We start from the raw sequence: 27548 nt of genomic DNA, 5'->3' as shown, positions 1-27548 counted from the left end.
CTTCTCGGTCGCCCACACATTGACCTACCTTTCCATTTTGTGGCTGTGCTGTGTGGGGCCTTTCAGGTTTAGATTTCCCCCCGTTTTACATCATTTTCCGCACTCGAATCGGTTTTTGGGGGATATGAGCCTTTCGCAGGGTGTTCGCGCTTTGCTTTTGCCTATCGGAATTGAGTCCTCACAGCATTATCTGTGGCTGGGTCTTCATTTATAAAAAGCGTATAAACGTTAGAAAAATAGTAAAAATATTTTTTTTTCTTTTTTTTACTGTTTCGCGTACAAAATAGACGCGAATGAACTAGTGCCAATTGGTGATGGACGATAGCACTGGGGGACCTGTTACTGATCACGAGTGTGATGAAATTTGATGACGGTTCTGACTCAATGGGAAAGTTGGCATTAGAGATACAGTTTGGAAATACACGCAGATTTATATGGCGCCAGCATATTTAGATTATTTTATTCCCAGAATTGTATTAAATGTATTAAATCTCAAGTCAGTTGCTAACGTGACTATCGAATTTGCCATATCTGTGCTGATGAGCTAGTTCCACTAAAGGAACGTGCCAAGTTTTCTATAGTAATTGGGCGGGTTTTTCCTTCCCCGCAGTACGGTCACACAGCGCGGTGCAGAACTTTTTATAGGAATTTCGTTTGCATTATTTTTTATTAAATTGTACTTCAAGACCAAATGCAATTGCTCAGAAAAGTGCTGGTGCAAGTTTTATAAAATCGTGCAGACCCTCGACGCCTGCGACTGATCGCCATGTGCTTGTCCATTGGTTAAGCTCAGCTCGCTGTTAACTTTGTTTGTGTTTTTGTTGTGACTTCCAGCCGGCGGACGCAGTTCATCTGTTTGGAGGATAAGCAGGATTTGGGTAAGTACGTACATAAAGATTTGTTGTATTTCACATCTATTATAGGTACCTTCAATCCTGACCGCCTTTTCGTTACGGCACGAGAGCCTGTCCATCACCTGCTGCACAAATCCCTTAGCGTCTTCCTCCTTCTGCTGGGCAACAGCTTGGACATGGAAATTCGCCCTCAGTTGCATGGCCCGGATGTCTTCCTGCATCGCCTTCTTACTGCGCTCTACCACCGCATCCAGCGGATCCTCAAAGGGGTTGCTGGGCTCAAAAATGTTGCCATTCCCATTACCATGGTTTGAGTTTACAGAGGCCGTAGTGCGTTCATCCTCCTCGTTGGAACCCAACGTTGTAGTCGTTTTTGGTGCCCCCTCTTTAAATGACAAGTCATCTTCGCCGCGAGGTGTGGAGCATGGCGTGGTCTGTGGATCAGCTTCCCTGGCCGCTTTTATCTGAAACAATGAAGATATGTTTTCCTTGGCGCCCTGGACTTCAGTAGAGATCTTGCTGGTCACCGAATCCATGGCCCTGCCCATCGAATCCTTTGTTTCCGAGGCTGCTTTAACTGCGTTACTGCCCGCCTGTTCGACTGCATGCATTGCACTACTTCCTGCTTGCTCCACTGCGTGCATTGCATCGCTAGCTATTCGTTGGGCACCTTTACCCGCCGCTCCTACTGCTCCGCCAACGGTATCCACGGCTCCTCGAGCTCCAGTAGCCATGCGTTCGCCTACAGCCTCCATGGCATCACGAGCTTCATTTGCTGCATTTCTTACCGCTGTTTGAATGGAGTTACGCGTGGAGTCCATGACATCCATAGCTTCTTCGCCGGCTTTAGACGCTGACTCTTCAGAGTTTGTCAAAATTTTGTCAGCTTGTTCCTCCACATGCTGCATTATTTGCTCTCCATCTGATTCCAGATCCTCCACGGAGCTCTCCAGTGGTGTGTCTGGCATTTGTTCCTCTACCTTGGACGTCACATCCACCCCATCGTTTATGAAGCGTATTTCATTGATCACTTTGCTGCTGTCCGTTGAGTCCTTTGTTGTGGTTATTTCCACGGCCAGGTGTTCGTCGTCTTCCGAGGGCGGTGTTGGTGTGTTCACGTGAATTTTTGCCGTAGGTACTTCCTCCACTGTCTCCAGACTAGAGACCAATTCGGGAGAAGTCCTCTCCAGATGGTCATGGTCCATGGCAGATTCGTATGAAAAGTTTCGTATAGGCGTCTTTTTTATCGTCTGAGGTGTGCTTGAATTACTGCTCTCGGGATATGGAGTGCGTGGGCGCAAAAGCGTTTCCTGGCTGCCTGGCATTTTCATCTTGGGATCAACTAATTGCATATCGTGCGCAGATGTGTTCGATCTTAAAGATTCTGTGGGGGACTTGGGAGGGGTGGGTGTATGTATAGGAGGAGTGGGTAGCTTTTGCATCGATTCCATGGGCTTGACAGGAGAGCTGTGTTGACTTGAGTTTGATTTTATAGGAGATTCATTGATTTTTGCTGGTGAGCCTTTTGTTTTCACAGGGGAATCGATTGGTTTTATTGATGATTCTTTTTTATCCGATGGTATTACGGTAAAATCAACAGGTGCCGTTGGCTCCATTTGTTTATATCCATAATTTGTCTTGATTACTTGATCTGCGTCGCTTTCATTTATATTTCCAGATCTAACCCGCTCCTCAATTTGATTAGCTTCTTTTTTTTCAAAAATATTTGAATTTGGGCCCATTTCATTATTACCCATTGCCTCCTGGTTTTCTTTAAGCATTGGCTCCACACTGTCGATATTTGCATTTATGTCCTGGTAACAAGTTAAATCTGGCTTCTCTTCTGGTTTCTCCCCATTAATTAAATGCTTTACTGCCTCCATGGCCGCCGCTGTACCGGCTCCTGCTGCCAATCCTCCCACAGTAGTCGCCATTGATTGGTCCTCGGTTTCCTCCATGCCCTGTTGTTTGGTCAGGCTTCTTCCGCTGTGAGTCCTGATCTCCTCTTTGTTTCCATTTGCATCCGTCTGTTGCAACGCAAGACTACGGCTTACGTAGCGATGTGGTTCAGCTGATCCATTTACAGATGCACACGACATCGAGGAGCGCGGTATTCCCTGCACCAGAACGTGTTGATCCCCCACTGCGATGTCCAATAGTCGCAGGTTCTTAAATTTGGAAATTTCACGGAAGGTCTTCAAATGATGGCCGCTCTCCGAGAACGTAGTGAAGAACTTGTTGGCCTTACTGAGAACCGCATAGAAGGAGAATCCCTTAAGGAGCTTCCCGATGGGTCCATTTTCCTCGCAGTCGTAGTCATAAAAACGTTGGAAGACCAGACTTTTGTTCCGCAGCGACTCGAAGCTGCGATAGATGCTGCCCGCATTGGTCACTATGTACACTTCGCTGGTCTTGGAAATGTGCATGAAGGTGATTGCCTCGGTGGGCGGCAGATTTTTCTGCAGCTCGGTGAAGCGCGGAAAGACAAACTCGTTCAGGTGACCGGTGAGAAAGAGGTTCCCAGTGGCGGTCAAAACCAGCGTGGAATCCGGTCCGCAGGCAAACTGCTGCACCGGTGCATCTAGACGAATCTCCACCGGATGACCATCGTAGTCTGCCTCCAGTTCACCTAGCTGTAGTTGGGCATTGGAGCCACATCCAATCAAACGACCAGTGGCTTTTAAAGGAAGATTAGAAAGTTTAACTTACTTTGATTGTCTTTTCATGTGAATACTTACTAGTCAGTACAGCAAAGTGCTCCTTGCCCGCTTGGACTGTCATAAAGTTGTCCGTCTCCTCGTTCTTGGAGAGGTAATCATCGAACTCTTCCAAACGAAAAGGCTTGCGGATGATGGCGCATGGCTGCTGATCAACTTGAGCGCTTGTAAAGTGCTGGGCAACATGGGTATCCTCGGGAAAGATATTCCGACCCGTGAAAAAGATTTCGTTGGAGTCTGTGAAATTATTTATATGTGAATTATAAATAGATTTTATCAAAATGATTAAAAATATTATGGAAGTACGTTGTCGTTGCCACCTGGTTTTCAACTTTGTATCAAACTTTTTTACTTAATCATCTATCATATTGATCAATTTCATCAGGCATCGAAATTTTGGTTTTTACTAATAACTTCTTATATTAGTATATCCTACTTATTGAATCATAATAAACAACTGAGCACGAAAATTTTTTTTTCGTAAACCAAAACTTTAGGTTAGACCAATTTCTTAGACGACACATGCTTTGAGTTGACGAACTTCCCCATATTTGTTGATTCACTCACGTGTGAGCATCACGGCCCATTGGTTGCCGAAGGCGACGTCGCAAATCTTTAATCCGAGGGTTTTCAAGGCCTTCACGCAGGTGGGTTTGGTGACGATGTCGCTGTTGCTGTTGTGGGTGCTGCCGCCCTTTTTGCCGGAGGCTCCGCCATGGCCACCAATTCCAAGCTGTCCGTAGTGGTTCTCGCCCCAAACAAATAGCCGTCCAGATTCTGTAATTGATAAGAACGGTTTGACATTTGCTTTGGCTTTCACCTGCTGCTGGCAGCTTTTGTTTTTGGTTGTTTTATTATGTTTGGCGGGGGGTTGTTCCCTTTTCTTGACTTTTATTGATTGATAAAGTGTGCGCGGGTGTGGGCCAATCCCATGAATAAGCCGAGCCCTCAATCCCACAACGTTTCAACTATTTAACTGCTCCCCCGCATAAGTTAACGCCTCAATTACGTTAGCTTCGGTTTAGTTTCAGTTTCTGTTTCTGTTTTTGGGGGTTTACTTCGTGAGTTTTCTCCATATTTCAGGTATTTTAACGCCGCGTCTGACCCCATTAGTTGTCGAAGTTGCCGTGATTTGAAGTGCTTGGTCAGCTTTACTCGGTCTAAAGGGGATTTTAAGCTTATGTAATACGGGCTTAGTGTGGGATAAATATAGTACATTGAAAGTAATTGATTTTAAACTGTTCTGTTGATACATCATCAGAAAACATTTGATCGTTTCATAAATTTTCAAAAAAGTAAACAAGTAGTATGGTTATATACCATCGTATATATTTTTATATTATACATATATTTTCCTACGTGTAAGATTCGCAGGGAATAGACGGATGTCTCTAATTTCGGTGTGGATTGGCAGGATGAAATATTCAAAACACCCCTGCAGTACACCTAATTCTGGTTACAAATTTGTCGGGTTGCAAAAGCCGACTATAATTTAGTAATTCAATAGACCCAGCCACACGAAAAACTCGGATAACTTTGTCAGAAAGCACGGACACAAGACTGGGCCAACAAGAAAGTGAAAGTAAGCTGAACGACGGAGCTTATTATTATTTAAAGAAAATTGCACTCAACATGCAATGCAAGGGGCACAGACAAGCGACCGGCAATAGATTTTCACTTGACCACTTGACTGGAGTCAATGGATTGGTGGTGGACAGTCTAAGGACTTTGGGGTCACGTAGTTACCACAAATGACAGCGCTCTGGTTTGGACCGGAAATCAGGCGCTTCACAGGATCGTTTTTGATGTAGAAGTAACTTTGGGTATTCTCCGCCAGATGGGATTTGCCCAGGGTGAAAATGGCCCCGCTGACAGGTATATCCATTTTGGGATTTTGTGCCTCTCTGTATTTGCGTTTTTAACTTTATATGCTAAACTCTTATTGATTTTAGTATTAGTGAGTCTCTTGCATATTTTTCGCCGGCTGCATTTGAAATGCTTATGGGGAGGCCGCTAGGTGCACATATCTGTACACAACAATGCCATTTGGAGTTGCGTGCTCCCAATTCCCGAGGCGGTTTATTCTGCGGTTGGACTGCCCGGCACTTGCGGTCAGTCGGACGTCTCAGCGCGTACTGGTCAGCGAGGACGAGTAGGGCTAGCACTCTAGCAGGCTAACTGGGTAGGTGGCTAGCTATAAGCCACCATTTCACTCTCACGACCCCACCCACAAACGGGCCATCAATATTAGGCCATTTTGGCTGGCTTTGCTTGGCCCCTATAGGTATGCTATGGAAATGTGAGCGAGTGTGTGTGGCCCAGCTAAGGAGTGAGTCACCCTACTCTGTCCGTTTTTCCCGAGTTAAGTTATTCCGTGCGCCAAAGAGCGAGTATGGGAATTCGGTTTTTTCGGTCTTGAGTTTCGGTTCACCCGCTCCCCTTCATGGTATTTATGGCATTTGTGAGTAATGTTTGCAAATCTCTCGGAATACGAGCCACGGTAAAAATAACATTATTTTTGTATGTGATTGAGTTTCTTCTTTTCCCTTTCACTGCGCCGCATAAGTCCCGGTTTCGTCTTCCCCCGAAGCCAAATTCCTTTCCCCTGACCTGTTGACATTTGGACAGAACGAGAGTCCAGCAAATTCGCGACATTTCTGAAAAGTTAATTAATTCGCGTTTGGGCTTTGGAATAGCCAAACTTGGGTAACAATTATATGACCTCCAAGGCGCCGTCATAAAACTGAGCCAACTGGCTAGTTTGTCCCACATTTGCAGGCTTTCGCAGACAATTTGCGTCAATTAATTGATTTCTGCTGGCATCCCAAGAAGGTTTCATTTGATTTCCGTACTTAGTTATGCAATAAGTGCGTCGACTGGGAAAAGGCAAAGGTGTGCAGGCAATGGTTGAATAATTGTTTAACTATGTTTGACCTTAATTTCAGAATGATTTATCCGAATCTATATATTTATGTTTGTAAAACTCACAAACTCCTAATTATGTCAAATTAGAAATCACAGGAGCACTGCAATATTATGCATTTATATAATAAAAGTTTCTCATTTAAGCAAGAGAGAACTCTATAATGCTGTTCCTCGACTATTAGATACCCGTTATTCAGCCAGTGGAAGTGCAAAAAAGATTTTAAATTTAAATTCTCGATCAGTCGTTCACAAAACTAAAAAAATTAAAATTATGTTTTTAATTTATCATATATCTGATTGTGCATGTGTATCTGATAGTCGATGAACTTAAACTGAAAATTACTGAAAAGCTAAAAAAACCGCCAGTGCTGAAATTTCTCCTGTGCACTTCCACTAGCTGAGTAACGGGTATCAGATAGTCGGGGAACTCGACTACAGCGTTCTCCCTGGTTTTCTATTTAGTTCAGTATTTTATTTTGCATTGCAACGTGTAGTCCCCGTTTGGATCCTAAACTTTTAGTTTATATGCCGACACTTTGCCTTCTTCATGTGGAAGCCGTGGGCCTTCGAGTATGTACTCAAATGTCTATGTAATTTATGAATCCTCTAACAAAGTTGTTTGGCCTGCAAACTGCAATTGCCCGTGCCGTGCTCTTCGCCCTTTTCCGCTTTCCCTTGTGGGTGACGAGCGGGTATGGTCTGTTGCATGTGCCAGTTTGCCAGGGAGGTCCCCACCCTGTCCGAAATCCCCTGGTGGCTCCGCCTTCATCCGCTGACTGTGCAGGAAAGGTGAATCTTGTGCGAGTACATGCAAATGCTGCCCACTCGTTGAGCGTTGAACTCGGAACCTCTGTGGTTTTTGAGCCTATTTTTAGTGGCCTTAAGTTGTGACAATTAGTCCGAGTCCATTGAACCCTCTTCGATTGGGTTAAGATGTTGGTGGTGACGTAAAGCGAATCGGTCAAGAACCTGCAAGTCAGCTGCCGAAACTCTCAAGCGATGTGTCAATAGGTTGACAAATCTATTTGGCTTCTGAATTGAACTTCCCGGGCCAAAGGTTGATTGAACCTGGCCAGTTCAGAGGAATCGATTCGAAAAGCGAAAAAGAAGCAGGGTTCCCTGCCCCAAATATAACACGAAATTAGTTGACCTTCAGCAGGCTGGTGGCAGCCAAGTCCCTTTTTTCCCCTTTAGTGTTTGTGTTCTTTTTGGGATTTGTGTTGGTCTTTTCTTATGCCGACCAGAAAGTGGCGTGCGCTTTTCTTTTCATTTCATTTTATTACCCGACCCAAAGGTTGACCCAAAGGGAAAATGGCAATCATTGTGTAAATTGTTTACCTCGCTTGGCGAGAGGTGCAAAAAAGAAACATGTTATTTTCTCGGTGGCTTCTTGGAATGTTCTCTCATTCCTCACCCGTATTGTTCTTCAATGTCAAGCAATATGGGCACGTTCCTGCCATTTAGTTTGGTTTTTTCATTATTATTTCTTGTCCTGGGAAAAAAAATGAAATGAGCCGGGAATTAGGCGGCTGTCCCGCCCACGCAGCAATAAAGGAAAGGAAGAAACTAAATGTAGTCTAATTCTCGACTTGCTTTAATTACAGGTCGCAAAATGAGCGACGATGGTAAACGTAAATCGGAGCAGCTGGAGAAATCGGACGAAGCGCTGGAAAATAGGGAGAAAGTGGAAGGGCAGGAAGCAACAGCACCAATTCTCAACCGCACTTCTGTTTCAGAAGTTGATGACGAATCGGCGGAAAAGAAAACCCAATTGGATATTTCCGCGGATAAAACGGGCAAAACTCCATCTCAGGATTTTGCAGCCTACGAGGAGCACATGTCCTATGGAGCGGACGGCGGGGCTATATACACGGATCCAAGCACGAAACAGAAATACAAGTGGTGCTCCACCCGGAATAATTGGCAACCCCTAAGTGTTGATGAAGCAGTTGTGGCTGGAGATCTCTATGAAAACGAACACTACAAGTGGTGTCCCAAAACCCAACAGTGGTTACCCAAAAAACAGGAAACTGAAACGGAGCACTACAAGTGGGATGACGAGCAAAAAAGGTGGGTACCCAAGCAACCAAACCCTGGCCATGAAGGGGTTTACGGTGCGGATGAACATGGTGAGCGTACTTACACTGACAAGGATGGAGTCGAGTTCTTTTGGGATGCAGCCAAGAGTGCTTGGTTCCCCAAGATCGATGACGATTTCGTGGCCCGCTACCAAATGAACTATGGATTCATTGACAACACTTCAGCGGGGGAGAAAGAGAAGGCTGAAAAGGAGGCGGCTGAGGTCAAGAGAAAGGAGGAGGAACTTAAGCGTATGACGGCAGAGGCGGAAGCTGCCATGTCCAAAGAGAATCCAGCCACCAGCAATGCGGTGCCCACTGGAAAGCGAAAAGTCCAAGAGCCCCCAAGTACGTTTTATTCGACATTAGGTTTAATTTCGTACAATGTGTAATGATAATCTTATTTTAGAATGGTTCGAAATGGATCCCTCGCAGAATACCAAGGTGTATGTCTCCAATTTGCCCTTGGACATTACTATGGACGAGTTTGCCGATCTAATGGGCAAGTGTGGCATGGTCATGAGAGATCCACAGACCCAGAAGTTTAAGCTTAAACTGTATGCCGAAAAGGATGGACAAATCAAGGGCGATGGACTGTGTGATTACATCAAGGTAAGTGATCAATTAAAACTGCAGATTCGATCTCTTTGTTTTGGTTTTTTTTAAACTTTATTTATTATTTTACTTGGTTGCTTCTTATCTATAATTTATCTTGCATAAATATTTTATGGTAAATTTATCATTTGTTTTCGTATTACGTTTCTGTACTGCTTTCCTCTTTCATTTTTTCTTTGCTAACGTTTCACTGACTATTTAGTTTTATTCGCTTTTATTTTTCTCCGTGTGTAAAGTAATAATATTTAAAATTGGTTAGTTTACTATTAAAATGCATTTACTTGGCTGTAAAATTGCTTTTCCTTTCGTTTTCATTTCCGTCCTGGCCAGCTTTCAATTTCAACTTTAAACGAAACAAAAAGGACTGAAAGTTGCTTTCGAGGTTTTTTTTTACTTTTTTTTGTTTTGCTTTTCGCGTTTGAGGTATTAAAAAATACATAAAAATTTACATTTAAACATACTTTAGTTATTACATACATCTTTGTAAAATATAGTTTTGTAATCTAGAAGTTAAGAAATGGTCAGTGACCATCCGATGATTATATCAAAAGATTATTAGTAGTAAATTATTGCTTCGCTGTGCCCGATTCGAGGACACCATAGGCAAAACGAGTGTGGGGAGGCATTGGACTTGGACACTGCTGGGCTTTGACCCAAAGGAGTTTTCCATTCAAACTTACGTTTTACTCACTATAAATTTTTCCGTGGTTCTGTGCTCGAGTTTAAAAATTGATTTTGCGTGTGTGTGACGTTTATTGGCTCTAAAGTTGACTGCTATCTTCTAGTTCGGTTATTAAGGAAACATGCGTGACTGGTTGCCGTGTGTTTACGTTGTGTCCTGTGGGCTGTGTGAGTATGTGGCGCGTCCATATCCTAGACCTATATATATATATAGTATATCTTTACTGTACAGTACTAAAACAGCTAGCGAAGCGCATGGAGGTTGGGTTTCCTGCTCGATCGAAATGCAATTGAAATGGAAATTTGATTCCCCTTAACCGACAAAATCCGCTTCGCAGCGGTGTTCCTCCATTCTCCTTTCTCTTCCGGTAAATAATACTTTTGCGTGTTCATTTTGTGTTTTGTTTTAATTAAAGCACAAAGAAAACAATCGAAAAGGGATCGACTGGGCAACGGTGCGTATGTGGAACCAATTGTGATCGATATGTCTCTGTTAGTATTGGTTAGTGCGGGGTGATTTCACTGCCGCCTGGACTTCTATGGACTTCTACTCGTTATCATCCAATCGCATGGCTTGCTGTATCCTCTTCAGTTCCTTTGCCCGCTGGTCACGTTCCTTCTTTTCCTTCAGCTGCTTGCGCCGTTTGCGCATTTCGATGAATTTCTTCTGGTCCTCGGGACTCAGCGCCGAGATTCGACTAGCATACTCCCGCCTCTTCTCCTCCAACTTGGCCTTGACTTCCTCGTCGGCCTTCTTCTTCGCCGCTTCCACGCGTCGCTTCTGCTCAGCGACCTTAGCCTCTTCGGCAGCCCGTTCCTCCGTCTCCTTGGCTTTACGCTCTTCCTCCGCCTGTCGCATGTCATCTTCCAGGCGCTGCTTCACTTTGCGTTCCTCTTCAGCCACTTCCTTGCGCAGCATTTCTTCCTCCTCAGCTAGTTTTTTCTCCGCGGCCTCACGGAGTGCTATTTCCCGCTCGCGCTGGAGCTTCTGCTCCTCGCGCCGCTGGTTTTCCTCGTGCAGGCGCTTTAGTTCCTTCTCCTCGAAGCGGCGTGCCTCCTCAAGCCTCTCCAGTTCCAGGCGCTTTTCCTCCTCCTCTTGCTCCCGTCGGATCTGCTCCTGCCTCTCATCCTCTTGTTTCTTTAGCTGCTCTTGCAGCTTCAGCTCCTCACGTCGCTTGGCTTCGTGGGCCTCGGCCAGTTGCCTCTCCCGCTCGCTATTTGTCTGCCTTATGCGCTCGGCATACAGATCCTGCAGTCGCTTCTCCTCAGCCAGACGCGTGGCATGATTTTGGCGATCCTGTTCCTCTTGTTCCTCGCGCTGTTTGCGGCGCTGCTCTTCGCGTTCTTGTCGCTGTTGTGCCTCCAGTTCGCGTTGTTTTTGAATGCGCTCTAGCCTTAGCTTCCCTGCTTCCTCATCGGCTGCGTGCTGGCGGTCTGCCTCAACCTGCCGTTGCTTCAGGAGCTCGAGTTCGCGCTCACGCTTTTGCTGCTCGGCCTCGCGCTGTTCGCGTAGTTGCTGCTCCTGGTTTTCCTTGAGCTGTTGCTGGTGCTTCCTGGCTTGCTGTTCGTCCTCCTCCTGTTTAAGTCTATCCTGCTCCGTCCTGTTTTTTTTTTCCTGTTCATCGCGTTGCTTCTGTAGATCTTCCCTTAGATTCTTTTCCTGTTCATCCCTTTGCTTCGTAACCAAATCCTCATCAGAGCGCTGACGCAGTTCATCTATCACTTGGGGTTTGGGTTCATCTAGCTGCAATCGCTGCCGGCGCTGCAGCTCTTCCCGCTGCAATCGCTGGCGTTCCTCCTTTAGACGGCGTTGCCTCTCGCGCTTTTGCTCCCGAGCCAATTTCTGGCGTTCTTCGCGACGTAACTGTCGGCGACGTTCCCTTTCCCGTTGGCGTTGCAATTTGCGATCATACTGGGTCATCTGCTGAGGCGTGGGTGAGGGAGCCTGGACATCATTTGATTGGTTAACCGATTGCGTAGTGGTTGGTGCAACTGTAGAAGTACGAGGACGATTTCTTTGACGTTGCTGTGCTGGCTGGTAGTTCACATCGTTTGGATGTTGATTCTGATTCTTGATCTGACGACCCCTGTGGTTGTTGCGACGATTGTTATTGCGTCGTCTGTCGGGAATAATCATCTCTTCGTCACTGTCCTCGGCCTTGACACGGCGGTGGTACCTAGAAAAAAACATGTACTAGTTAGTTATTTTTTTATTACAGGTGGAGAGTGTCAATCTGGCACTGAAAATCCTAGACGAGTACAATCTGCGTGGCCACAAGATTCGTGTCCAGAGGGCTCAGTTTCAAATGCGTGGAGAATACAATCCTGCTCTGAAGCCCAAACGGAAAAAGAAGGACAAAGAGAAATTGCAAAAGATGAAGGAAAAGTATGTAATTAAAAACAAAAAATCTAAAAGCTTGTTAAATTGTACACTAAAACGACTTTCATTATTTTTATTCATTGAAATGTTTAGATTATTTGATTGGCGTCCAGATAAAATGCGCGGCGAACGGTCAAAGAATGAGAAAACCGTCATTATTAAAAACCTATTTACTCCAGAACTCTTCGAGAAGGAAGTGGAACTTATATTGGAGTACCAAAACAATCTGCGGGAGGAGTGCAGCAAATGCGGGATGGTCCGAAAAGTGGTTATCTATGATGTAAGAAAACAAAGTTTCCCGAAATGTCCTCTAAAATAAGACCCATTTCAGCGCCATCCTGAGGGCGTTGCCCAGATCAACATGGCTTCACCGGAGGAAGCCGACATCGTCATTCAAATGATGCAGGGCCGTTATTTTGGACAGCGACAACTAACGGCCGAGTCCTGGGATGGCAAGACAAAATACAAGTGAGTTTCAAAATAGGATAGTCTAAAAAAATAGTTGCTAATTCCATAATCTTTTAGAATTGATGAATCAGCTGTGGAGGCGCATGAACGGCTATCCAAATGGGATGAATTTTTGGCAGAAGAAGAAACAGATAAAAAGGCTTCAGAGGAAAAGAAGGAGGAGGACCTCAACTCGCCAGAAAACCAATTGTTGCCAGGAGACGCCACCCCTTAGTTTTCATTTACCTGCGATCGTTCTCACGCGGTTCAAGGATCTCCAGGACCACCTCGTTGGCTTGCTCATTCGGATAGGTGGCGTTCCAGCGGTTATAGATCTTGTAGCGATTGGGACCGCTCACCTTTGGCATTTTGTGCTGGCATATGAAGCGCAACTTATCCGAGCATGGCCTCGCCGACCAGCGGTACTTGAGGCTTGGATCGTAGATGGCACAGTTATTATCCAGCGGTTGGCTGTTGGAGATAAGTTGCACATAGCTAGAATTGTTGCTTAAGCGTTAAATCAATCTACGGAAATAAAGAAAGAAAGGAAAGAGCACCGAAGAGATCACTTACGCGGGATCAGTGCGGCTGAAGGAGTCGGTGGACAGATTGCGGCCACTCATGCTCCACTGCCATCGGTTGTTATGGTGGTCATAGGTGGCTCCTAGCCAGATTGGGTCTTTTTCTAAAGCGGAAAAGTATAATTTATTTATTTCAAAATTATTCAGGAAGGGAAATCTGGTAGCGCTTCAACGATTAACTTACCGCCTGATAGAGCATCCTGTTTCTGCAGGAAAAGTCTCAGCTTGCGGTCGGCGTGTTTGCCCGGCTCTGTGAGATTCGCGTTTTTGTCCTTGCAGAAAAAGTGCGCCTCCAGCCAACTGCTGCGCTGATCGACCAGCGAGTAGCAGTCGGTGCCAACGCGATGAAATTTCGGTGGACACAAAGCGTATACGCGGCGCTTTGGCCTCGAAGTTGGAGCAACTGCATCCTGACTGTGAGGCGGCGAGGGACCTTCGAAGTTTATTTCGGCGCGAGCTGCACTTCCGTGGAACTCCGCCGCAATTGTGTGAGCAACTGTGGACATGGTACAAATAATCAATAAATCATCGAAATAGCTGGATGCGAAATAACTCACATAAAGCTAAGATAAATACTTGACAGAACCACATTTTATGGCTGCCACACATCCTGTTGTCTGCTTCTTGATGATTGTTAATGCCGGGTTTCTTTCCTTACTTTCGGGGCTAAGATGAATTTGGTTGCTCTGTACTATGTTCGCTCAGGCCACTCTTACATCGCTCTTCCGGATGACGGGCTGGAAAAATGGGTTTGAAACGAAAACAAACGATGAACATTCGTTAATCTCTCAACTCGTCTGCATATCATAATTTTATTTCAGCAAATGTTTGTTTTATGCAGATATATTTCTGAGAAGTCTCTAACAAGTGTATCCGTTGATGGATGGACACACAAACGCCTCCGCACCAGCGAAAACAAATTGAGTCGACGAACATGTTTTCGAACAGATTTATTTTATTTATTGGTCCCCATTCATAAACATCTTTTGCCCACGAATCTGGTCATCGTCGACTTTGGGTTGGTCAGTGCAGCGTCCACTCATCGAGTGGCTCATTTGGCCGGTCATTCTGTGGCGTTTCAATTAGCACTTTCAGAACTTTAACCACCTCGTCAAGTGGAAGACAGCCCGGTCAAAAGCCGTCACTGTAGCTGCCACTGCCACTGGGGCTTGTTATTGCATTCTATTTTAAATTTGTTGACACACCAAGTGCCTCCGCCGAGTGTGTGAATGTTGTGTGTGCCGGTTGCAGTGACCCACTTTTCCACCACTAAGTAAATGACTTGAAATGCCGCGGGCTTATCCGCTAACTGTTTTAAAGGGTCTGTTATGGTTTATAATTAGAAAAACTTTCTTATGAGGGTCTTAAATAATTTGTGTTGGTATATATACTCGAAGAAATTGAACTTGACGCTTTAAAGAAGAAAAAGGTCCTTGTATAAAGTTTTAATTTTGATATTATGACTAGGTCTATTATATTGTTATAATAGGGTGTAAATATTTTTCTATTTTTAATATTGACATATTTTTTTTTATTGTATTTCGACGTAAAAAATACTGATAAAGATTTCTACCTTTAAAAATCTTAGAAACCGCAGGAAGGATTTATATATCAAAAGACAACTATGTGGCAGACTATCAGTTGACACAACAAATAATACAATGAAAAAAACAACACATTTGTGAATTGTGGGCGATTTGTAGGCCTTGGAGTGGTCATGGCAATCTTCTGAAACAAACACTGGCTTTAGCTTTTATAGCTCCCGATAGCTCGAAGTTCTAACGGACGAAGTTCTAATGGCCATATTGAGTCGGTTGGGGTCGGAGAGCCTCTACCTGTTACATACTTTTCAACGAATCTAGTTACGGGTATAATAAATATTATTACAGCAGCTACTAAAAACCCGACATTGCCTAGTGAGAGTAAATAAGATCTAATGATAAGCCGAAATGTAATTAAAAGTTTGGCCGTACCATGTCTTTCACCTTTGACATACCACTACACAAAATTACATGATCAATCATTTTAAAAGTTTAAGCTGTGGAATACCGGTTTCAATTGCACTCTCCTAGCAAATAATAAGCCAGATTGTGTCATTTTAATTGAGCCATTTCAGCGTGCGGCTAATTCAACGCAGCCCCTTTGATTCCCCAAAGACCATCGCACCATGTGCACACGTATGCACACCGATAATCATATATAATTCCTGTAAAATAATTCATGACCACGAAAGCAAACAAATTAAAGGAGGGAAAGCAAAAAAAGAGTTAAAGTAGTAAGCGCACGCCGGCCCAACTGGATTGACAGCTTCGCCAGACAGGCCGGAGTTGCTGGCTGGGCTCAGTGCCACTGGTGGCTTGTGCCTCTTGGCTTTTCTTGGCCAACGGCAACCGACAACGAATTCCTCACTGGTGACGACTTGACATTCATTATGGGCCCGACACACGGAAAAATATTTTAAAATAATAAAATGCGAATAAACTACTTGGGAGTTCTTTAGGACGGATGGGTGTGTCTTGAGTAATGGGTAGTATAATGCCAGATTCAAAATGCATGTAATAATTAAAAGTGATCCCATGCCTTAAAATTCCAATCCTAGAATATTGATGAACAGAAACTTTAAACATATTGATGAACAGAAACTTTAAACATATTGATGAACAGAAACTTTAAACATCTTTTAATACAACTTTCGTAATACATATGTATTTATGTTGGTATTAAAAAATGCTGTATAAGAACATGGAGTTTTTTCAAAATACCACAGTAATTCAAATCAAGGTCTTTCCGATTAGCGCAGTTTATTTTCAGTGTACCGATCTTGCTCATGTTCAGAAGCCGTACCTGCTGGCTCCGCAATCAAATTATTTACTTCACTTCTGGTTTGTTTGCCCGACCCGTTGACGCGATGACGAGAGAGTTGCCGGTAGATACGGACCTTCAATTCACCGCCGATCCACGATTCTGTCAACATTATTACAACTCGACATCGCTTTAAGTGGCTAATAAAAAAAGAGACAGCACCCACACACAAGTAGGCGCAGGGAAAATGTTTGCGAGTGGGCCGAATTTGACTGATTTATGACCCACTTCGAATGCAGTCGCTTGTGGGAGCCCAGACGACATTCAAATGTCGCGGAAAATGATGAAGGGGAAATCGCATGACCTTGATCTTGAACTTGGGCGCGTCGGCAATAATTCGAGTTTAGATATTACGACATCCGCGCAGCTGAAAACAATATATTAATCGGATTGTATCAACCAATTTCGGGGATGCGGAGCTATACAAAATTATTTCATAACATGGGAATCAATCAGAAGCCAGTTGAGAGAGCCAAAAGTATAAAAATGTTTTTGATGCTTTTTAAAGGCAGATTCTGTCAAGTCCGAACCTTTTTAATAGCCTTGTCCAGCCATTCGAGGTTAGGAAAAAGCTCATCAGCACTTTTGGGTGCCCTAACATATCCAAGGGAATAACATAGCCTATGAGAACGAGTATCGTACTCAGAAAACAAAAAAAAAAGAACACACGTGTGGTTCCAATCTCAAAAATAAGCTGATAAATGAGCAAGGGGCGTGCGATTACTTTTGAAGGGGTATTCCTCTACTTGGGAGCCGATTTTACATTTATGACGTGCTATTTTCGGTGTTTGGCGCAGGGAATTAGCATAAATTATGGACTTCCTCGAAGTGTTTATGCCTATGCGATGATATATGATATGTAATTTAGTCGTAATTAGAATCGCATCACAAACAGCGCTGAATATTAAAAAACTGCGAACGAAAAAGATTGCCTATAATTGAGATCTCTTGAGTAGATCATCACCCACTCGCAGAACTCGTCAACCATCAATCAAATTCCCCAAACACGAATTCGAGTTAAAAAGCAAAAGTTGAATGGCTCCCCGCCAATGGCAAAAAAGGAAACACATCTTTTGGACTTAACCTCTTCATGTCGGGTTCAATGCAAACGGCTGCCAAATAAATTAAAAAAGCTTAGAATCGGCATTCGGTTGGGTAAGAAGTGGACAAATTGGTGGCATAAATCTTGACCATGTCATATCTACAACGTTGGGGGAGTTCCTGGGCAGCAGATGTCGTAATTAATTACCGGGGATTCAACCCGTTCTTGGCATAATTAAGTTGCCAAACGCATTTGCATAGATTCTGTTAGCTCGGCGACCAAGTAAACAAACACTAAAAATCGATAGCAAATTGCTGGCTGAAATACCAGTTTGCGGCTTAATGAAAGGTAAATGTTTTTGTGCGGTTAATTTGTAGCTATAGGAAGTTAAACATTTATAAAAACAACGAATGGTTTTCTTTTCGATTGTGATTCGCCCCAGCTTAATTAATTTATGCGCATTTCATTGATTTAAATGCAATCACAACGTGCGCCACACTAAGTAGTTCAAATTCACTTGAAAACCGGGCGTAGATTGTGGCAATAAATTGAACTGCAGCATTTCAACTCCTCGGCTATGGGATGAATGAGGAAAATCGAAAATCGTCGACGGCCAATATAATTTATACGCATCTCTACCAGATTCCACTCAATCACTTGCTGCCCCGTCTCCCTCGATTTCAGCAAATAGTAGCCGAGAAACGTTTTCACAGCTGCCATTTCTGCCATTCCTAAAGCTTCTACCATTTCTACGATTTTTGCACCCTTGAAAATATCTACCTGTGTGCAATTGCCTGCATTTTCATGCTTCACCTGTGCAGAATCTATCAGTGAGGCTGGATGTGCTATCTCCGCATCTGTCAAGCCTTCTGAATGAAGTTTCCTTTCTTTATTTAGCCCTCAACTGAGGGTCTTTGCTATCGTCAGCTCTCAACTTTGTCCTCTTGGAATTTCAAAGCTGTTCACTGATACACATCTCAACACCGAGCTAAACGTACAGGCAGACAAATTATGGATGCATATGTAACAAGAAACTGATCTAAATATAAGTATTGTTACTCTAAATTTAGTATATTGTAGGTTTAGTTTGGTATATTTGCGGAAGAAATCCATTCTTGTTCGCAAAAGGTTGTATTTCACATTTCTCTTTCTCTAATTCCTGGGTAAGCTGTACAATACCCTTCACTCTTGAGCCAGAAAAGTGAAAGTCATTTACTTGCTGACAAGTCATTGTGTCTAGTATTGTGTGCTTGCTGCTTTGACAGGACGATGGTGCTGCAGGGCAACGCAGCATTAGTGGTCCCACACGGCGTATGCGCGATATCAAGTATACGTAGTGTGCCAGACCATCATGAGGCTGCACTTTTCAGTTGAATTTGAGTGCATTTAAAGTTTGGACTGTGTTTTTCTGCTGCTGCGGGCCAAGTTGAAATTAATTTAGTTTCGACGACGGAAAAAGATTTAATTGAGTTTAGTTGAATTTTAAATGGATTCCTTCCGGTCGATGCTCCACATAATGAAGCAAATGGAGAACATTCTTTATATTTCTGTCTGGGTCGGACGGCCAATAAAAATTAAACCCTAAAATCACGCGTTCCTAGAGTTTGAAGCCATAAATTCAAACTCCATACTTTAAGCAAAAGCAATTCGTCAGAACTCATCACAAATCAACTTGGCTGCAGCTTAAAATCCAAAGACCGACCTATCAATCATTTCTACCTGCTTGCTAAAAGGTGTGCGCACCTTTTGAGGTCCTACTCAAAAATAATATGACATAACTCAGCCGAGAGCTCTTGGGGCCCCCAGTAAATAATCAGCCACGGCAATCGCTTCAAGTTTGTCTTTGACTTGCCGCATGTAACCGCAATTCCGATATTTTCCAACCACTCAGATTTTATATGTATGCACGTATGTCCATGCCGAATTGGAAGACAACGTCATCGACCAAATAAACTTGGAGATTTGCATTGGGCGCAGGCGCCAGCGGCTACGTCAGCATTTAAAACACGTACTCGGCCGGCAATTGGAACTCAGGCAGTAGACTAAAGTGATGTCATGCCGCTCAAATTTATTATAATTCATTCGACGGCGGGGTGCCCAGCCTGCCTGACACTATCAGTTCGTACACTGGAAGAAAATAGAATGGCTTTCTTTTGGCACACGAAGGCAATCTACTACATTTTTGTTCTACTACATTATACATTTTGAAGGAAAGTGGAAGAAAAGAATATGTTAAAAATATATTATTGGTAACTTCAAGTTTACTTGAAAGCAATGTCACTAAAGGTAATAAATCAGAATTTTTCACTAAAATATTGTTTTATAAGTTATGATATTAAAAAAAACAATAGTTCTTTATTTCTCAATACATATGTATGAGCGAAACGAAAATTGGATGTGCCAACATGTAGTGTATTAAAGTACCGACATAATAATTCTAAATTTGGTTATTGGTTAATAATGATTTGTATTATAGTTATATATTTTTTATTCACGAAATAAAAACAAAACTTAATAAACGATTATTTTTGGAGTGCGCATATAGTTCCAAGCCAGCGATGATGTAAATTCTGCTAAATCGATCACCTCTTTTACGATCGTGTTTTTTCACTGATATGCTGCTTATGTGTGCCCCTTCATTGACATAAAAATGTCACTTGTTGAATTTTCCTTCACCGCTTTTTCACGCGTTGTCATCCGAATCGTACAAATATTTTATATTAATTGTTTTCAACAAGCGAAGAAATGCGCGTGAGCTAATATTTGTGGAAATTAAGGCTGACAAAACAAAGAAATTTTGCGGAACTTTGCTATCAGAGTTGTTGCTACTGTATCTGGTTTGGGGTATATTGTTTTGGCGATGTTATCCGAGCGTCCGGCAAGCAAGTTGACCATTTAGGTGCCCATTGTTGTCCGTGCTTCTTGTCTTCCTAGTACATTGGACCCCAATCCCCCAACCCCCCCTCATTTGCCCCAGTTCACGCTTGTTTGCAGCACTTCGGCTGGGAGCCCACAAATTTGTCGACGCGTGTCGTAACACACACTTGACACTGCCTCCTACGCACTTCCCCTGGATTCCCTCTCCTCCTCATTCATGGCTGTGTAATTGCCTTTAATGCAGGCACACTCAGAGAAAAAATGGTATTTTGGTATAGCTCGAAATCGTATTGCTACTATTGTGTTATTGAACGAAATTCTTCAAAGCACTGTTTTTTAAGACAACAATATAATGCAAAATTGATTAAAATACAAAATCATTTCTTATGTTTTTTCTGTATGTGCATGACCTGCCCCAGCTTTTTGTTATCGACGCTCGCATTTCTGAGCCAAGTTAGTTTCCAGTTCGGCTGGCCAAAATTCCAGCAGGACCAGCTAGGTCCTGGTGCTGGTCTTGGTTTGGGTGCAAACTTGGTTTTGGTTATGCTTCTGGTCCTCTGCTCCTCTGGACCTGCTTGTTCTTTCTGTTCTTGGCGTTCGTGTCAACGATAAATCAAAAGTTTTATCTTGTTTGTTAGCCACCACCCACAGCTCGCATTCACATGAGTTGCCTTGAAATCACTTTCAGGCTGAAAAATTTGTTGCTTCGCTTTTGGTTTTTGTGCGTGTGCTGCAGAAAATTTCAGATTTCACGCAGATTGGGGTAGGTGGACTTGCATGTTGCTGCTGGAGCTAATCGCATTATGGAATTTTAGTTTATGGCTTGGCTAATGCTGGACCCATCACGTATACGCAGTGTTGACAATGGCAGACCAAGTGGATATTTTCCCGCCTATTTACTAAAATGTTGAAGTTCCACAGGACATGGTTTCTTTTCACAAGTCAGGAGGCAGGACATGCATGCAAAATGATTTTCGTTTGACTGTAATTTATAGGCACCCGGTCTGCTGCACTCGTTGCTCACCATTCAACCTCTCCAGTAACTCCCCCATGCAGAACCCCCAGAACTACCATAAAATACCCCCCTAAAGCTCCCATTTAACCATCATCCCTGGCATCCTGGCCAGCTGCTGCATCATCATATCCCATCCCATTCTACGGATGCCTTTTGTTGACTTTACGGCTATGCAAAGTCTGGCATATTTATAGATTGAGTGGCAGCGTGGGCGAACAGTGGGCGGACAGTGGGAGTGGCATTAGCTTTTTTTACTAATGGCCCGGCAGATGATGAAGCTCTCGACACCACTTTGCCAGCCGCTTTCGTCGTTTTTTAATCTATATTTAAATTTATCCAGCACGAAATGTCAAGGCGAACCATTTAGAATCGCCACAAAAATCACAAATCAAACTTGATATCTGAAAATCAAACTACGTTCTCATAGGCAGCGCAGCGTATATGGGTATGGTCAAATGCGAAAATAATAAGTAAATACAGAAAACGTTGACATAGCAAATGGCATGCAAATTGATTCTGGTCATAAAATAGTGGAATGAGTTAAAATCTTTGCTGACTAAGCCAAATGGCGCTATACATAGGTGTGTTTTCAATCCACGAGAAAAACTGAATCATCTGCAATTTGACTCACTCAGGTTTTTCTACCAATTCCGTTACTACATGTGTGTGTGACTTAGAAACAAATTGTTCAAATATTGCCCAAGTATCAATATTGTTCATTGTTGGCATTAAGTAAATTGTGGCTGTAAGGCCACAGATATGCCATTGGAAGTTATTACGTATGCACCATGTGAGGGGGCTTAAACTTTTATATTTTGTACTCTTATTAATTTATATGCCACTCCAGCGCTTTATCGCTAACTTATTGTGGTATATGCAGTTGCAAGTGCCTTTTCCCTAAAAAATACACATGGCGATAGTGCTCAAAGGAATCAGCATAAATAAATGGTTGAAATGGGTCTCCGAACGAAGTCGAGGTGTGGAAATAAATATAAATAAGTGTAAATGAAAACCGTCTACGAGTGGTATATAGAAAAAAACGAAGTCCAAAAGATGAAAACCAAAGTCGCCGCCTAGCATTGCGCAAAATGTGCGGTGAATATGGACAAGAGGGCCAGGAGGAGTAACCACATTGGAGTGGGCGGTTTTTGGTGGCACAAATTGCATTAGCCAAATGAACTGGAGAAATGGCATCCATATCGAACTGACAGTTGAATTATATGATTGCATTTTTCCAAGAGAACTTTATAGCTCAATTCCTGTACACATTTTGTAAGTGGAAATTCATTGAAGAGAAATTCGTGTTCGAGAAATAACTGAAGATGAATGTAATGTTATGAGGTTAGTCTTTGATTTCCTAGTGTTTTAAGTTCAAAGGTGTAAAATTTCATTTGCAGATTTCATTGTTTCTTTATCCAATATATACAATTAAATTAAACATAAATACAATGCTAAAAATGACATACTTTTAATAATTAATTACCTAATGGAAAAGACGTCTTCACAACAGAATCGGCGAATCTGCAATATAAAAGACAGAAATAATCAATAATTGCTCCCAATGCGAAACAAAATGTGTAGATTTAATTCACGAGATTTCCTTTTCCGTAATATTGTCTCAAGCGATGCACAAAATGCAAACCATTCGAAGCAAAGCATTTTGACATATCGAGAGGCGAATAATAATCCAAAACTCCTCTACTCGAGCCACTTGGCGTCAGCGAAATTCAGTCCGAAAATAATAATAACTGCAAAGGAACTTATGGTGGATCACTGCCACTTGAAAATGTCAGGTTTCCCATTTGCCCCTATATGTTGTGGTACTCCAACTATTCTACCCTTTCCTTTGATCTCGCAGTTCCTTCATAATTTGAGCAACTGCATTCGGGGGCTTTGTTTGTTTATCTTCGTTGGCTTCGACGTTGTCTGTCAGTGGAAAATGTTTATTTTGTCGATATACGATACTGCAAGTTGTAAGAAACTTCTCCGCTCACGCACACAGATACAATCCCCTCGGAAATTTTGATGATGCTGGCGCTGAAGCTCTTCACTAATGTTGAGCTGCGTAATTATGCTCAGAAGGTTTCTAGTTTTTAGCACATATTTTGCATTTTTGTGTGTTTCTGGAACAGATGAGTACAAAGAAGATGGAGAACCTCAAACTGCATAAATTTGCTGCCAGCTCTGAAAAGTTGATTTGAATTTAAATGGAATCGAAATCGGGTCAGACTCTTGCCTCGTTTCGGGAAAAAACAATTGAATTATTAAAAGTGCCACAAGCTTCGCAGATCGCTTTTAATTCCCAATTTCGCACATGAAGCCTCACTAGAATTGATAATTTATTAAATTCCCTTCGACATAATTCTCCTTTTGTTTCGGCAATAAATTTCAATTTGGTCAAACCAAAAAAGAAAACCAGGCATAGCCTCAAAATTGTGTCAATTGAAAGTAATAAAGTCATTTCGATTGCTATCTTCGCGTTTCCTTTCAGATGTAAAGATACATCAACCTGGTCTATGATTAGTTGGGTAGTGCCAAACATGAAAACATGAAAGTGACGGCAAAATTACTTTGTCAACTTCATAAAAGGCTAAATTGCAACATTGTCTGTTTGACTATCTCAATCTCTTATATTCGATTTGCATAACCAAGTACAGAGAAGTACAAGGAAACGTTGTCAGAGTTGGGTGAAAAATGCAAACAACTTTTATTTGTGTAAAAGTTTTTCAACTGACAAATGTCGAAGTGCAAAGAAGTTTAAAAGAACTTGCAAAGTGCAAGTGCCCTAGTAATATCCGAAAAACAAATATTGGCGAAGAATAGTTCTTGTTTAAGTGGCTTTAAGCCAAATTTATATTTATAAAATAAGCTAAAGTCTAGCAAAGACATATTATACAATATACTATTTTTTGATTCAAATTATACCTACTGCTTTATTAGCAAAACCACAACTAAGCCCGACCAACAAGTAATTCCCAGAGCGTTGAACTTTAATGTAGTTCTCGCAATAAGTAATTACAAAATTCCAGAAACTCAACCGAGTGTAAAAACTTTTATGCTTTTTACAAAAATCAGTGTGAGGCTTGAGCAAATATGGTTATAACCTATTTTTAGTCATGTCAAAAGCTGTTTTTTAGATTGATAAGATAAGAAAGCGATTTATCAAAATTTACTCACTGATTCCGTCATTATTTGCACATGACCCATTTGTAAGTACTTAAAGATTGGAGTTAACCGATGTCCCAATTCCTACTCCAAGTTTTAAAAATGTATTCTGAATGTGGCACCTGCTGGTCATCTAAACTCGTTTCCCCTTTGCGATACAATAACTTACAATAATTGTTATTGTTAGTGCTGTAGTCATTATACAATTTTACACAACTTGACGGGTTGACGAACGCGCGTTGTGTGTTTGGTAAATTGGCTTCCTTGGTTGACTGCTGGCCATTGATCAAAATCAAACGTGGCCCAAACCGTTCGCCATCTGGCTTTAATTACGCAATTTTGCATTGATTGTGTCATTAGCGATTTGTTTGACCGGCAAAAGTCGTGCGGATTCCCAGTGTTGGGGAGTACCTAGATACTTGTACCGAGGTACGTACCTAGGTACAATTTTTTGGTATCTTTTACCTTACCTAGGTATACAAATATTATGCTACCTTTTACCTTACCTAGGTACACATTTTTGTATACCTAGAGAATTAGGTAAGCTAGGTAAAAAGGTACTGAAATATTTGTGTTTGCTTTATTTATTACTAAATAGACTTTTTGATTATTTTCCTTTGAACAAAATAATCGAACTCCACTATAATAAAAATAAGCTGATTCCACCAGGAAGTTATTTATAATATGTTTCGATTTTAATTGCACCATTTTCCACGCAAATGCTGTTCGGCTATTATTAGCTTGAATCAAACTCATATTTGATCCTACCTTAACAATTTGTGAAAGAACCCAGAACATACAAGAGACGAAAAATGTCCAAAAAAGAAAGCTCCAATAAAAAGGAACTACCTGTTATTTTAAATGGCCAATTTTTTAAGCCATATGGCAAATGTGTATTGTGTGTAAATAAAACTATTAAATTCGACGAAAATTCAACTGGAAATTTTCACAAACATCTTAAGGCAAGTACAATATAATTATATTATATGTACATATGTTCATATGTGTGTATTTCTGTGCAAGTTAAAAGTGAAGTAAAGTAAATGAAAATAAGTATAAGTTCTGTTCTTCGGGATATAAAAGTTCGTTTATACTTTTTAAATTAAAGAACACTTTATTGACAAAATCAAATTTTGTAATGTGTTAAAAGGGTATTTTCTCGGAAAATAATTTATGCACGAAATGTGTATTTATACATATGTACATACGCACATGGAAAAAATGATTTTGTAAATAAAAGCGCATTTAATTTAGAAAATATAAAAATTGTGCTTTGATGTGTCGACGTTTTCTTATGCCGAATCAAATCGGCACATTTTATTTCATACTTACATATGTATGTGTGCTTTTGTGACGGAATTTTTTGCGTTTGTAAAGATGAATGGTTACATCAATATATATTGGAAATGGATGATATATATTGATGTAGTCATTCATTTTTACATACGCACATACAATAATTGGCGCCAAAATATTGATAATATATATTGATGTAGCCATTCATTTTTACATACGCACATACAATAATTTGCGCCAAAATATTGATAATATATATTGATGAAGCCATTCATTTTTACATACGCACATACAATAATTTGCGCCAAAATATTGATAATATATATTGATGTAGCCATTCATTTTTACATACGCACATACAATATTTGGCCAAAATTCCGTCACAAAATTAAATGTTATGATGTTTTAAAAATATTTTATTCTATTAATACTTTTTTTGTAGAGGGTGCATCCAAACAGCTACGCGTCATATGAGGCCATGAAATCAAAAGTGGCAAAAAAGGAAGAGAATAAATTATCAGAGCCTAAGCAAGCAAATTTCTTCTGTTTCCAAAGTTCAAGCCAGGTAAAGAAAAAAAATTATATTTTATAATAATTCATATATATTTTAATAACCTTTTTTTGTAGCTAAACAACAAAATTTTCGACTATATTATCGCTGAAATGCTGCTGAACTGTAAATTTGAATTGGAAGTTTTAGCCTATTTAAACGATCTCGACAAAAATGTCACTTATTTGCATAAATATAAGCGAATTCTTAATGTATTTTTAAAGTTTAACACTGTCCTTCCCAGCTCTGCTCCCGTTGAAAGAATTTTTAGTTGCGGGGGTCAAATACTAACTCCAAAAAGAAATAGGCTGGGAGATCACGTATTCGAAACCTTAGTTATGCTTAAAAAAACCATTAATTAAGTAAGTTAATCATACTATAAAAGTTTTTGTAAGTTTAAATATGAACTGTTATTTTATTTTTAAAAAGTACCGAATAAAAAATTTAAAAATTCGTAAACTTGTTTTTACCTTTTATCTTTACCTAGGTACAGAAAAATTTGAAAACCTTTTACCTTACCTAGGTACTTATATTTGTAAAAACCTTGTACCTTACCTAGGTAAAAATATAGCGTACCTGTCCCAACACTGCGGATTCCTGATTTTGATTGTCTTCGATCCAGGAGATTGTAATAAGGCCTTAACTAAGTGGTCATTATCTAAAAAAGATCGCCAATCAGTAATTTTTACATTTGTTGGCCATTTTCGGGTAAATAGTTGTAGATTTAGGTGAATATTTGAAGACCAGTTAACTCTTTTAAACTGTGAGGCTTGACAAATTTATATTTATTTGACTTTTCATGAAACCTCACAACCATGCGTAGAGTAATACTAAAAAATTGTATAAGAATGTAATTTGCAAAGGTCACTAGTTCAACTGGCTCCGTTAACCTCTAATCCCTTATTTCGGGTCGTGGCTCAACCTGCCGAAAAGTTCCGTCGTTGGCCTGTCATAAAGATTATGCCGCCCTCCGTCAAGTGATTGCTTTCAGGCAACAGTTCCCCAGAAGATCGTGCCATAAACTCTATGAAAGCCAGACAGTCTCGCCAAGATGCATTTGGTCTGCGTGGGGCTAACGGTCCAGCAAAAATGCATCTGCGATGAGGAACGATGCGATGGATGCAGGAACCGGGTGCCGATATCTCAATAGATTTATCTGCGCCTCGGAAAGTGGAACAATTTGTGGTGCTCTGTGCTCCAAACCAGCCGACGCGGCAATTTGCACCGGGCCTTTGGCAAAGACTTCCCTAGTAATCGCAATCGACTGCTCAATCAATCGCCTGTCAGTTTGTCCAACTGTCGTTCGTCTTTCTGTTTGCCGATTTGAGCTGCAAGCTTATCGAATTAATCGTTTGAATTAGCCCAAGACAGCTCAGTTTGCACCGACTGCACTTCCTCTATTTGTATATATACGGATACTCCGAATGTTTGAATCTTGGACGGTGGCTAAATTGCAGCAATTA

General features: G+C 41.6%; 3 protein-coding genes and 1 long non-coding RNA gene across 8 annotated transcripts in view; 2 read left to right on the top strand and 2 right to left on the bottom strand.

Moving 5' to 3' along the window:
• Nucleotides 1–594: 594 nt before the first annotated feature.
• LOC122618531 lies at nt 595–5547 on the bottom strand. Its single transcript, XM_043795033.1, has 5 exons — nt 5318–5547; nt 4139–4348; nt 3593–3808; nt 928–3531; nt 595–852 (listed from the first exon to the last, which is right to left on the bottom strand). The coding sequence occupies exons 1-5, from the start codon at nt 5454–5456 to the stop codon at nt 725–727; spliced, it is 3297 nt and encodes a 1098-aa protein (XP_043650968.1). The 5' UTR covers nt 5457–5547; the 3' UTR covers nt 595–724.
• LOC122618533 (HIV Tat-specific factor 1) lies at nt 710–13072 on the top strand. Of its 2 annotated transcripts, none has more exons than XM_043795038.1 (7): nt 710–878; nt 8101–8922; nt 8984–9186; nt 12090–12256; nt 12344–12530; nt 12582–12718; nt 12776–13072. In XM_043795038.1, exons 2-7 carry the CDS (start codon nt 8109–8111, stop codon nt 12930–12932), a joined length of 1665 nt encoding a protein of 554 aa, XP_043650973.1. In that variant the 5' UTR covers nt 710–878; nt 8101–8108; the 3' UTR covers nt 12933–13072. The 2 variants fall into 2 exon arrangements, with proteins under 2 accessions (XP_043650973.1, XP_043650974.1); XM_043795039.1 differs by having other exon boundaries at nt 710–882.
• Nucleotides 9217–27548, bottom strand: part of LOC122618532 (trichohyalin) — a 45043-nt gene continuing 26711 nt past the window's right edge. Inside the window, exons 2-7 of one of the 4 annotated variants that reach the window (XM_043795035.1) lie at nt 22541–22595; nt 13836–14015; nt 13463–13774; nt 13271–13382; nt 12944–13192; nt 9217–12047 (exon numbers count right to left, since the gene is read on the bottom strand). In XM_043795035.1, the coding sequence (XP_043650970.1) occupies nt 10418–12047; nt 12944–13192; nt 13271–13382; nt 13463–13774; nt 13836–13887 (2355 nt within the window). In that variant the 5' untranslated portion in view covers nt 13888–14015; nt 22541–22595 and the 3' untranslated portion in view covers nt 9217–10417. The remainder of the gene's footprint in view (nt 12048–12943; nt 13193–13270; nt 13383–13462; nt 13775–13835; nt 14016–22540; nt 22596–27548) is intronic. The other 3 variants (XM_043795034.1, XM_043795037.1, XM_043795036.1) reach the window with 3 other exon arrangements.
• Nucleotides 20731–21319, top strand: LOC122618536. The gene is made up of 2 exons (XR_006326031.1): nt 20731–20822; nt 20875–21319. It is a non-coding gene; the product is annotated as an uncharacterized LOC122618536 (long non-coding RNA).

This window comes from Drosophila teissieri, chromosome 3L, assembly GCF_016746235.2.
Source record: "Drosophila teissieri strain GT53w chromosome 3L, Prin_Dtei_1.1, whole genome shotgun sequence".
In the NCBI taxonomy this organism is placed as follows: domain Eukaryota; kingdom Metazoa; phylum Arthropoda; class Insecta; order Diptera; family Drosophilidae; genus Drosophila; species Drosophila teissieri.
This window is presented reverse-complemented; position numbering and strand designations above follow the sequence as displayed.